We start from the raw sequence: 13,434 nt of genomic DNA, 5'->3' as shown, positions 1-13,434 counted from the left end.
TGTAAATAATTTTTACATAAAAATATAAGAATGTGAAAGTATATAAAAAAAATACTCAATTAAAAACACAACCAAATCATGCTATGACTACGTTTTTGAAACTAAAACAAATTAGATCGATAATTTGAATACGTACATTGATTGTTATCTTTTATTTTTGTGTTGGCATATTCACGTGTCAAAACATGTTCTTGTGTTAATGTATTCAGCATTAAGGCGTAAGTTGGTGATGAATTCGATATAGGATTTGAAAGATTCCAATTTATGTACGTTGTTTTTTAGGAAAAAACTAGTCAAAGTTAAAACAAAACTATATCTTGATCTATACATTGGATGAATGGAAACTTGGTGACGTTGAAAAGTTTATTCAAAATTTTATAACTTTGTATTTCATAGAAATAGTGTTTAGTGTGTCAAAACTAAACATATTGAGGTGAAATTTTCCACCTCAAAACTTACCATATTGAGGATTGGAATCCTAATTTAGGGTTCCAGATTTGAAACCCCTAAATTATTTTAGGGTTTCAAAAAAAATGAAAAAATAAACTAATCATGGAGAGATTCACACACGAACACACTGTACAAATGAAACATCAACCATTCAAACTAGTGAACTACGTGCACAATCAAGTCTCCACAGCACACAATTCACAAAATTTCATCCTCAATCTCCAATTAAACCCATCATTCCTCCAATCTTCATTCCATAAAATAAATATCACAAAAAATTGTAGTAGATTTAGGGTTTCTTACCTTCGGCGACGGGGATGAAAACGAAGTCAAGGAAGGCTGCGGCGACGGTGATGGCGGGTGATGGAGTGAGACACAGAGAGTGCGGCGACTGGAGAGAGAGAGAGAGAGAGAGAGAGCGGGAGTCGCCCCTATCCTGCCCGCGCCTTGGGGGTCAGATGCGGGCGGGGCCACCCGCCCTCTGCATCTGACGGATGGGGTGCTCCGCCCTGTTGAACGGGGGCGAAGCGGAAGCCTGGCGAAGCAGCAGGGATGGGGCCCCGCTGCCCTCCCCTAATTGAAGGAGGTAAACCTTGCGGTTCATCAAACAACCCACTAAATTCACTAAGCAAATCCTCTTCTATGAGTCTTGTAACATTTTTCAATTAAGGCGGCCATTTCAATGATTCTTTTTCAAACTTCTATCTTTTCCGTGATTCCCCCTTTTCAAATATTTTTTCGAGAATTTAACTTTCCAATTACTCAGCCCTTTTCCTTTCTTGAATAGTTTTGTTTTTATTCTTTTTCCTTTCTTTGAAACCATGATACTAGATTTGCTCTTTCTAAGAAAAAAGGGGAGTCAAACAAAAAAAATGGTCTTTTTACTCAGGTGCCTGATTGATGCAAGGTCAATTGAACGGAGTGTCTAGACTTTTTACTTTCCAATGGCTGAGTTTATTTTCTTGCATTTTCTTAGTATGGAAACTGATAAAATTACAAGCTACATACACAAAAGGTCTTGTTTTTCATTCTCATGGATCACAAACTTGACATGAGATTTCTTTGTTTTACATTTTAAAAGCCAACAATCATATTTTTGATGGATTTCGCCTTTTTGGTGGCAGATAAGGAGGTCCTCATACCATGATATGATAAGGGTCTCTAGATTGAGAGATTGAGAGAGAGAGAGAGAGAGAGAGGGATGGGGGTGGGGGGAGAGAGAGAGAGAGAGAAGAGGGGGAAGCAATTCTTCTACGAGCAGTCCATTTTGCACATACTTTGCGCACCCTCGTTGACGTGGTGGGGAAATTTAAAAAAAAAATGCAGTCAAATCTAGAATTGATGAAATTATAGGAAAAAAAAATTTGAAAAGCCGACACGTCTCTCTCGCCACCAGCAAAGTTTCGCACTCACGGCTCTCTAACTTTCGTGCTTCTTGTGCATATATGATTATTGTTAAAATTGACATTTGTTTCCCTGTTGTTCATGGTTTTCTGATGTGATCGATTGCTAGTTTTTGTATTGATGTGAGGAAGATAATACACAGTTACGTTATCTGCCAAGCTAGCCTTTTTTGCATACCATCATTTACACAATCTTGATTAAATCCAAGTTTGGCCCAGATGAGAATCATATCAGACATACATTTGCCCAAAAAAATTCATCAAATTTCAGATCTCCCATAGTTTGGCTCCAATGATTCTCGATTTGTCGAATGCAATTTTCAATTGGTAAACGAAACGCATTTCCATTCGCACTCCATTAATATGTTAAGCATCCTTAATAATCGTCAATACAAACAATTCCAATTGGTTTTGTACAACATTACAGATTAGAGTGACATAATAGAGCCGATAACACTAGAAAAATAGAACTCGCAGATCACAAAATCGGGAGAGGCAATTTCAAAAGCTGGTAAATTTGGTGATGACCTTGGTACTCTCGAAGACGGCGTGCTTAGCCAGTTCACCGGGCAGCACCAAATGCACGACGGTCTAGATCTCCCATGAGGTCTTGTTGTAGCAGGCTAATCAGGATGACTCTTAGGCGAGCTTCTAGAAGATGTCGTTGATGAAGCTGTTCATGATGCCCATGGTCTTACTGGAAATTCTTATGTCGGGGTGAACCTGCTTAAGGACTTTGAAGATATCAATCTTGTAAGTCTCAGTGTTCTTCTTCATTCTCTTCTTCTTCTTGAGGTCGTTGGTGCCACCTTCATTGGGTATTCTCTTCTCAGCTTTCGGCTTCTTCTCCATTGGAGCTTTCTCGGTGGCAAGCTTCATCCCCTCTAGCTTCTTCTCCACAGGAGATGCGGCAAGGCTCAGGAAAGAAAGGGAAAGTTTCGAACTTTGATGGATGGGATCGTTACATTTAACCGCAGTTGGACTTTGTGTGCAAGGGGTGCACGAAATCGTCTGGATTTAGTTTTTTCCTTTTATTGAAGTAATTTACTTCATGCGGGGGTAAATTTTAGTTTACTACACATTCTACATAGCGGATTTTCATTAATTGGTGTTAAATTGGAGTTTTCAACCAATCGATTGGGAGCTTTTTCCTTCTAAAAGATCCAGAGAAAATGAAAAATTTTGAAATAAGAAAAACACACAAAATTTAAAAATAGAAAACTAGAAAAATATTACAAAAGTCAAATAAAAACTAAGGAATGACAGCCACCCCTGACCAGCCATGGCCTAACACGAATAACAAATATCATTATCTCATTGTGCGCTTTATTTTCAAATACACATTTTATATTGCTGAAATAATAGAATTTAATTTGTAAAATATTTAGTTTTAAATTTTTGTTTACAAATAAAATTGTCTTATTAGTAGGAAATGTATGCTCTTCGTAGCAAATTTTCCTTCACAATTTTCCTTCTTCATTTTGATCGCTCATGTATTTAATTTATTTAAAAATTGACTATTAACGTATTAGTATACTTTTTTATTTTTTAAAATATATTCAAAAATTATTTAAAAACTATAAAAAAGAAGGTGACATTCGACCTAGTGGCACGCCCGCAGTAGCAGGCTACTAGCAGCCCCCAATTACAAATAGTACTTTTCAATCTCATTTGCAAAATGTCATATTTCTCCCAAAAGGCATTCTTTTCTGCAAGTGGGTTCAGTTTATATGGGCATGGTTGATAACTTGATCTAAGGCTCGGAGGATGTTGGAACTTGTATCTGGACTCAAGTACTATTGGCCCAAGGCCCATTAGTTTATTTTAGTCACAATTGGTTACAGCCCACTAGGTGCTGAAACAATGGATTACGTTTTGTAATCCGGTAATCGAGAAGCTTACTGCAAAATTCAGTCTCTCTTTTGTCTCGAGGTTCGAAAGTATCCTCAAATTGGCACAGTGGTCAGTGAACAAATATTCAATGAAAAAATAAAATTAAAACGAAGAAAAACGGCATGAGAAGAATTGCTTTACAGTTAAGTAATCCCTAAACTTTAGCCCTTGGTCATAAGCATAAGTACTATAAATTAAGCCCCTCAATTGATCACGAGAAATGAAAGAATTCTAATTCGCCAAGAGTATTTTCATAACTAAGTTCAAAAAAATAAAAATCAAAAGAAAAATGTTTTAGCTACAAAGGAATTTTACAAAAATAAGTTCGCAAACTGACATATATTAATGTAATACGCTAGATTGTAAAATTCTTTTATTATAAAGATTGAAAAATTCATACGTAGAATTTTGTATACGTAGAATTTCTCAAATCAAAATACATGCACCTCTAAAATAATATCTACGGTTTGGAAGTTTGAAAACAGATCTGGCTGGTGCATCCACGTAGAATTGTAGTATCAGTTAAAGCCCTTGATCAACGGTCACGATCGGATACCGACAAAGATAATCAGCCCATGGGCCCCTCTTGGATTCCCCAACTATGGGCCTTATACACTCCAAAACGACACTGCTGCACTTGAGCCCACTCCCAAGCCCAAGTAGCCAAACCATGTCTCCCTTCTTCACTCTGTCTTTGGCTTCCAATAACGCTAACTCATACCACAGTGCAGAAGAGGACTGGTTCCCAAACCTCTCGAGTGTCATCAATGCAGGCTCTATGTCTTTGTCTTCAAGCTTTAGCCCTTTAGCTATCTCTCTTATTGTCGCCTTCCCTGCAGTTGGCAAGCAAAAATGCTGTATCACAGTCTTGAAACTCGGCACGTAAGTTTCATGCCTAGATTTGTCGATAAATATTTTCCGTAAAATGGAAACAAAAACCCGAAATTTCTCCTTAAAGGGCAAGATTGAGGATCCAAGAAACGTGACGTTCGATCTGAGAACTTCTCCGACGGCTTGTTGTACACCTTTGTTCAATGTAAACCCCAGATTTCCCTTGGAGTCCTCCTCGCGAACTGCTGAAAAATAAGCCTTGTCGTCAGAGGCAGTTTGGGTCCTCAGTGTTCGATACAGTTTGTATTTCGAACACTTCTTTGCTTCACTTTTGTTGGAGAGCAAAATGGCCGCACTGCCCATTCTGAACATACAGTTAAGGAGCAACTTCGGCATCTCATTGCCCGGATACCAGCCGGTAGACAAGATTTCAGTGCTAAGAACAACGGCACAAGAGTTTTTGTGAATTTTCAGAAGACTTAGAGCCATATCAACTGCGATAGTGCTTGCACTGCACCCCATGCCAGAGAGAGTATAGCTCTTAATATCACTTCTCATAGAGTATTTGTTTATAATAATGGAAGAGAGTGAAGGGGAGGGGCAGAAACCGCTACAATTGACAATGAGAATATCTATATCATGAGGCAGCAGTCTAGTTTTGGACAGAAGGTCTTCCAGGATGGGGAAGAGCACCATATGGACTTCTTTGATGGCTTCTTCAACGTGGGGTTTTGGTGGAATGTAGTGTAAAGCTGGGGGTAGATAGGTTTCTTCGCTTAGTCCAGAAGAACTGAGGACCTTGGCCATGAAAGAGATACTTTCAACGTCGAAGCATTCCAACATGGAAGCATTTTCCAGGAAAGAAGAGAAGGGAACTCTGCAAAAGCTTGGCGGTCGAAGACATGAGAAGTCAACTAAATAAACCGAAGAAGCTTTTGAGAGGAAGTGTTTGACAATGAAAAAGAGGATGAAACAAATGAGAAAGAAGACATGGAAAATTGGTTTTCGTTTCTTCAAGATGAAGAAAGCTTCGATGGATGTTACAAGAATGAAAGAGGAAAATCTTAGAAGTTCCATGAAAGTTGAATGAAGATGCTTTGAGAGGAGACCGGAAGGGAGGGTGCTGATGGTATTGCTCATAAGAGGGTCATATCTGAGCTTAGACACAGACTCCATTAGAGAGAGAGAGAGAGAGAGAGAGAGAGAGAGATGAGGCGGAGAAGGTGGTGGTAATGGTGCGCTGTTTTGAGGTCAGTAAACCAATTCTCTTCTCTTAAATATAAATGGACGGTGCACGTGTGAAGGAGGTCTGCATGGAAACTGCAAATCGGTGCGGTGCTTATTACAAGTTCTGTTTTTCCGTGTTCAAGAGTAGTTTTTAAGTTAATTCACTCAGAAATGGTAGTTACTACCTACCTAGCGCCTTCACAACTTCTCTGCAACTTGTTAATAAAATACTATTATTACTTTTTTATTTATATTTTATTTTATTTTTGATGGATTTTTTATTTTAAACTTTAGTGAATCGCTTTTACCATGTCGAAACTTTAGGTTCTGTACGGAGAGATTTATTTTATTTCTCCTTTTTAAAGGATCTATTAATTGGAGTGGATGAAAAACTCTTTGACAAGTTTAGGTGCAAATAGCTCTAGCTCTAATTAAGAAGGAACAAAACAATTTAATTAGATATTTCAAAAGCATCAATTGAAGTTGTATTATTAAGTTGTATAAAAATTTATTTTTCATAAGTATAATTAAACGTAAAAGGAAACAATGCTACCGGAAATTATATTTTGAGAAAGGAAGTATAATTGGGCGCCACGTCCCAACATTTAGATCTATGAAGAAAAAGTATGGGAAAAAAAGAAGTGTTAAAATTATAAATTAGAGAGATTTTATTAAAATAAATTCAGAGATGAATAATTTATATAATACGTTACATTTTTTTTATAATAAAAATAATTTTATAATTTAACGACATAGTTTGTAATGTCATGTTTAATTTTGTTATCTAGGTCTCACAAATTAATGTGCCAAATATTTAACGGCTTTAATTTTCATTATAATTAATTTATAATGTACCACCTAAAAATGTTGCAGCCGAAAATTTTAATTTCTCCTACATTCTTGCTAGCTAGTGTATCTTACTAAATTTGGTACGGCAAGATGTAATAGGGAGAATATTATTATTTAATTTCATTGGCCTACGTAACAAATGGTGGCATGAACCACCCGACGCCTTACACAAATATTAAACATACATTATCCCAAGCCATATAGCAGTACGATAGGTACGTCTACAGTATGTTTGGTTAGCAGATCAAGACAAGAGGCCTTTGTGACCATGCCTGAAAGAGTTTTTTGGGAGTGGTCTGGCCACGCCAGCCTCCACTTTTTTTTTTTTTTTTTTTTTTTTTTTTTAAATTTCAAAATTAAAAATAAATATATTAATGGTATTTCGATATTGAAAAAAAATCATTCTATAATATTTTGAAAATCTCACTTTTGTTTTTTGAGCAAATTGACTACTTTTATATATCATAAAAGTTGCCCAGCATTGACTAGTCCTGCTCTCTTTCTGAAGATGAGTTTCTTTCTCTTCTTAGTAGGCCTCCCCTTTACGATACCCACCGAACCCTCCAGTTTTAACCTACCTCACTTCTCACCAATCTTTTCAGAATCTTTGAACCAGTCCTTAACCTACCTCACTTCTCACCAATCTTTTCAGAATCTTCAAACCAGTCCTCCATCAGTATCCCTACCCCACTTTCCACCAATGTCAACAGCAAAAGACAAAGAAAGGGTTGAACAGCTCATTGAACAGACAATGGCACTAACATGGGATGATATCATCTTAGTCCCTGAATCAGAAACCGCAACAAAGATCTCAAGCCAAGCCCTGATTAGAAATTTGGTCACTACCAAAAATCTTAACAAACATATCTTTCAATCTACAATCCGTGCGGTTTGGAATTTCGTTCATGGCCTCACCATTGAAGACCTTGGAACCAACATCTTCCTTTTCACTTTCCCATCCCTGCATGACAAAAATAGGATCTACTCTCAAAGACCCTAGAATTTCAAAGGGTTTCATATGGTGCTCAAAGAATGGCCACCCAGTCTAAATCTTAAGGAAATAGATCTCATGCATTTGGCTTTTTGGATCCATATTTATGGATTGCCACTCAAGATGATGACAGAAGGAAATGCTGTAGAAATAGGTAGGTCCTAGGCAACTTGAGATAGACCAAGCCTTTCTTCTAAGCAATGGAGTAAAACAATGTCTCAGGATTAGAGTTGAAATAAATACAAAAAACCCGCTCTTTGAAGGATTCATTCTACCAAGACTAAACAAGCAACCTGCAAAAATTAGCTTCAAATATGAACGACTCTCAGAATTCTGCTAGGATTGTGGATGGCTTGGACATCTCCAACAAACTTGTCCCATCTATATCAACCCAGTTGAAGAACCAGTTTTCGGTCCTTGGATGAGAGTAGAACACCAAGATTTCAGAAGGCACCCTCATCTTGATGATCAACTAAAGGTCTTGCAACAGCCTAGCCAACATCATGTAAACTTAGCATTAGGGGATCAAATGTATCAAGGACCTACATCTCTCCCTCCAGTTTGTATCCATGAACCACCTGACATTTCTCCCTGAGCCCATCAAAGGAAAAACAGCCAGGTAGAACATCTTGGCAAAAGGAAAGGCCATCATGATCAGTACTGGACAAGGGCATAAAAAGGTTTTCTGCATCAAACAACTATTCTCTGCAACTCAAAGTCTTGGAAAAGAAATCCGAGAAGACGACACTGTGCTCCCTAAGGGAACTCAAATAGTTCCAAGTGAGGAGATCCATCTCCCACGTGGTAGCAATCCAAGTCCCCCGACAAAACCGTCTGTTTCATTTAAAGAGCGCAACCAATCAATCAACATCTCCAATAATGCATTTGTCTCCCTAGAAGCTTTGCATACTGACGTGCCCCCTCCCCTCCACGTGTCCTACCTAGAACTTAGTAAGTCAACGGTTGAAATGGAATTCCAATCCAATAAACTGTAGGCTTTTCTTCCAAACACAGTGCAAATCACTCTACCAAACACAAACAATGAGCCCATTGGACCTATCTCCATTGAACCACAACCCAAAACATCCCTGATAAAACATTTCATTTCCCAGCTCAAAGAAAGAAATGCCTCAACCAACTTCAAAAACCCAAACCACAACATATCCCTTTTGGTCAACCCATCAGGCAAAACTTGCTTTATTTTTAACACAATTCAACTGAGCCCAACCCACATAATATCCCCAACCCATCAAACGCAACCAAACCATCTACATTCCCAAATCCTCTCCCCTTCAGCCTCGATATAATCTCTAGCAAAAAAAAATATGAACACCTCTGCAACAGGCCCCCAACCTACAATTACCATCCATGAGGAGACTGTAAAGAAGAGAAAAGACTTGTTTGAAGAGAGAAGCATCCCTCCCTACCCTCTCAAAAAATGCATGCTGAGTATCACATTTCCAGTCTTCAGAGTTCACACCGATGCAACAGATGGAGCTTAGAACGAAAGGGCAAAGGAGGAAATCCCGAAAGAAGACACAACACAAAGGAAAGCAACATAGAAGAAAAAAATGGAGGGGACCTGAAGGAAACAACCCAAGAGGAGTCAAACAACACTCAGGTTCGCCCCCTATCAGAGTCAGCAAATGAAGGCTACTAGTAACAAAGTCCAATCCCAAATTATGAACATTTTTCCAATGAATCCAATGACTGAGGTGGCAAGGTCCTCACTGTTACTGGAAAAGCCATGAGAATCCTAGCCTAGAATTGCCAAGGAATAGCCCGACCTCGTGCAATCAGATCACTTAGGGCAAATATCAGGGCCCATAACCCTGAAGTTATATTTCTCTCTGAATGTTTATTAGCTTCTAATGACTGCGAACATATTGCTAATATGTTGGGTTTTGCTCATTTTGTGTTTTCCCCCTTTCCTGGTAAATGGCGGAGAGGGGGACTTTTGCTTCTGTATCGACTTGGGGTCGATATTGAAATTGTACAAATATCTAGTAATATTATCTCTGTTTTGATGTACTCTGATCCTAGCCATCCTCCGTGGTTGCTCAGCTTGATTCATTGTCCAACCCCTCTTGGAAAAAGGCATAAATTTTGGGACCTTCTCACAAACATCTCACTCTCTTTTTTGGGTCTTATACTAACTCTGGGGGATTTTAACTCTATTATTACTCAATCATAAAAATGTGGGGGGAAACCTTTTACTCAATCCTAAAAAAACCAGGGCCTCAATTTGTTCATGAATAATCTAGGGTTTATTGACACAGGGTTATCTCGTCCAAAATTCACTTGGACTAACAACAGATTTGGACCACACCAAATATGGGAAAGGCTTGATAGAGGAATAGCAAACATCTCTTGGTTGGATCTTTTTCCCCAAGCTACCCTCACCATCATTTGCCGTGTCTCTTCTGAACATTCACCCATCCTTTTAGAAACTTCAAACAGGAAGAGTTCTCCTATATCTTTCAAATTCGAGGAATTTTGGATTTGAGATCCCTCCATTTTCAAAATCATCAAAAGGGTTTGGAACTCACACTTCACTAGTACATCATCATTTATCCTCTAAAAAAAAATAAAAGCAACCAAGCTGGCCCTTCGAGAATGGAACCATGACAACTTTGGCCACATTCAATCCCAAGGCAAAGCCATGACCAAGTCCATTTCCTCTCTTCAAGAGCAAGATTCTATTTTCTCAAACACTCGGGAAGCAGACTTAAAAGAAAACATCAATGAACTGCTCCTAAATGAAGAATCCCATTGGAGTCAGAAATCTCGTATTACATGGCTCACTTCTACCGATCTCAATACAAAATTCTTTCATGCTTCTACTTCGATCAGAAGAAGAAGAAATAATATTCACTATCTCAAAATTGAAGGAAACACTTGGTCTGCTGATCAAACCACAATCCTCACAAAGATTCAATACCATTTTCAAAACATATTTTCCACTTCTCATCCCATCCCTCCAAATGATATTGAGCACCTATTTCCTAGGAAAATCTCGGATCTGGAAATATAGGGGAGGTCTAGGCATTAGAAACATGTTTTCTTTTAACTTTGCTTTTGTCACAAAATTCACTTGGGCCCTCCTTAATGAATCAACAAGTCTTTGGAAGGAAGTCATTTAAAAAAAATACTTAGGCTCAAAATCCTTTATGGAAATCCTTCACAAACTGACAAATTCTTTGTTCTGGAAAAGTCTCCTCAAACAAAGAACTTTTCTCCGTTCAAGTATTTTTCATCAAATTAACAATGATATCTCTACCAAGGTTTGGACTGATCAATGGATCCCCACCATGCCCCAAGGCTTACCTCAACCAAATCCTCTTAATAACATTAATCCAGATCAAAACATGAAAGTCTCTGAACTAACTCTTGAGGATCCAAGATGTTGTAATATTCTTCTCCTTAATACTCTATTCTCGAAAAACACCTTAAAAGAGATCCAAAAAATCCCTCTGGCCACCCATAACTTCCACCACATCCAAGACAAAATCAAATGGCTTCATCATACTTCTGGAAACTTCTCAGTCAAATCAGCTTATGCTGCCTTAGTGAATGCTAGCGCTATCTTGGTAAATGACAATAATCACCCCAGCACCAACAATGGCCTTGTAAACTGGAAGAAATTGTGGAAATTGAAATTGCAAGACAGACTTGAACTTTTCCTCTGGAAAACAAGTCATAATATTCTTCCAACCAAATCTGAGATTAATAAAGTCATTCACATTGAGGAAGATCAAATTGTTTGTCCTCTCTGCAATACTGCTTCAGAAGACATTTCTCATTTTTCCTTAATTGTATATACTCTAGAGTTATATGGAGACAATCCAAATGGCCACTTGATACCTCCATATTTTCTAGACAACCATTCCTAGCTTGATCAAAAACATCAGTAACCCGTTAGAGACCCTTAAAATCCCGAAGGAAGAGCATCACCTTTTCCAAATCTTTGCAACAATTGTTATGGATAACCTTTGGTTTCTTAGAAACAAAAAGGTGCATAATCAGCTTGCCTCCATTCCTACTCCTCTTGAATTTGAAAAGTCAGTATTCTCAATCTTTCATCAGCACTCTGCCTCTTGGTTAACAAAAAGTTCTTCCTCTGTCTCTAATGAAGATACTCCCCCAGATGGTTACCTCAAAATCAACTTTGATGTAGCAGTTAGGGACCATGGCAGTATTTTGGCAGGTATATGCTGGAATGACTTAGGTGATCTTATCTTTGCAATCATTGACTTCATTAGCAGTGTAAACCCAAACATTGGAGAAGCCACAACAGTTTTAATGGCCATCACTGAAGCAAAGAGACTCAGTTTGCAAAAAATATTTCTTGAAGGGGACTCAAGCATCATCATTGAAGCAATTTCCAATCCTTCCAATGTAAATGACTAGACAGTTAGTCCTATTATCAGTGACATCAACCACAATCTCCATTTCTTCAAAGAATGGAAGATTAGGAAAATTCATCGATCAAAGAATTGATAAAGTGAATTTAGGTGGTTCCAATCTCACTTCAATTCCTTTAAAACAGTTGCCCTCATATGGGTTGGGTAGCTGAAGGACATGATTAAATTATTTAGGTTAAAGAAAATATATTTAGTTCAAAGTTTGAAGCATGCATGCAAATCATTTTTATGTTCGACGGTATCTATTACATATTGAAATTACTCAAATACCCCTGTCTTGTAATACAATGATCTATCATTTCACTCAACAAATTGGATAGTGATCAATAATGAAATAATTTGATAATCAATCAAATACATAAAGTAAATAAAGTGCTTTACACCAATTTTGGTTACAAAGGGAAACCCTTAAAGAGCTCTTTAAAGGTAAAATCCTATGGAACAGCCAAACCCATAAAAGTCAATTCTATTATTTGAAAATCAGTTATAAGTAATTCTCAATTACAAAACCTTTGCTAATTGACCCTCTTACTTGACCCTACAAACGATCCGTTTGTCTCTACCGTAGTAGCAGCCAAAACCTCTGACGATCTTCAAATATTGACTTCTTTCCTAGAACTCCAGTGGCTGAACTCGATCAATCAAACTCCAACATAGAGTAAACATACACTCAATGAGAGAAAAATAGCAAGAGCTTAAGAATTTTCTCACACATAAGAACTCGGAAAGACTCTCCAAAAACTCCAAGACTGAAATCTCTCCAAATCCTAACCAGTATGATCCCTTAAATAAACAATCTGATAGGAATTTGACTCTCAGTAGAACTCTGCTGATAGAACAAATCTTATAGGAGTTTGAGTCACAGTGAAATTCTACTGACGGATTTTGCAAACGCCTGATACTTATCTTCTCAGCGTTGGAAGTTTCACATTCAAACTCTTTTCTGGATAAGATATATCTCTTGGAACTTGACTTATCTAAAACACTTCCTAACAACCTCTAGATAAAATCAAAATAGTCATAGATAAAGTCAAAGTGTTTTACATTCATCCAAATTACAAAACCAAAGATAAGATAAACTATCATCTTATTCACTTAGTCATATCCAAACTTATCAACTTAGTTACTTAGTTCTAGCCAAATTTTTGCATCTACACATATAATTGATATTTTAATTTTTAATGAAGTTATAATATTATTTTTGCTCTGGTAATTGGCATCAATAGTATTCAATATCTATTAAGTTTATTCTGTTAAGAATTTCATTGTTACTATATATACAGTGATTATAAGTACTTGTGTGCATAATGAGAAGAAAGATATACACCTATTAGGCTATACCACAATTAAGTTTGGGGGTGACACA

General features: G+C 37.5%; 1 protein-coding gene across 1 annotated transcript; it reads right to left on the bottom strand.

Annotated features, from left to right (window-relative positions):
* Positions 1-4,268: 4,268 nt before the first annotated feature.
* LOC121249215 (3-ketoacyl-CoA synthase 5-like) lies at positions 4,269-5,753 on the bottom strand. Its single transcript, XM_041147935.1, has one exon. The coding sequence runs from the start codon at positions 5,751-5,753 to the stop codon at positions 4,269-4,271; it is 1,485 nt and encodes a 494-aa protein (XP_041003869.1).
* Between the last annotated feature and the right edge of the window lie 7,681 nt (positions 5,754-13,434).

Source organism: Juglans microcarpa x Juglans regia, chromosome 2D (genome assembly GCF_004785595.1).
Source record: "Juglans microcarpa x Juglans regia isolate MS1-56 chromosome 2D, Jm3101_v1.0, whole genome shotgun sequence".
Lineage (NCBI taxonomy): Eukaryota > Viridiplantae > Streptophyta > Magnoliopsida > Fagales > Juglandaceae > Juglans > Juglans microcarpa x Juglans regia.
Note: the sequence above shows the minus strand (reverse complement) of the source record. Positions and strands in the feature narration are given on the sequence as shown.

What these genes read in the sequence shown, in the direction of transcription:
- LOC121249215 (XM_041147935.1), bottom strand. Translation starts at nt 5,753, where the DNA reads ATGGAGTCTGTGTCTAAGCTCAGATATGACCCTCTTATGAGCAATACC.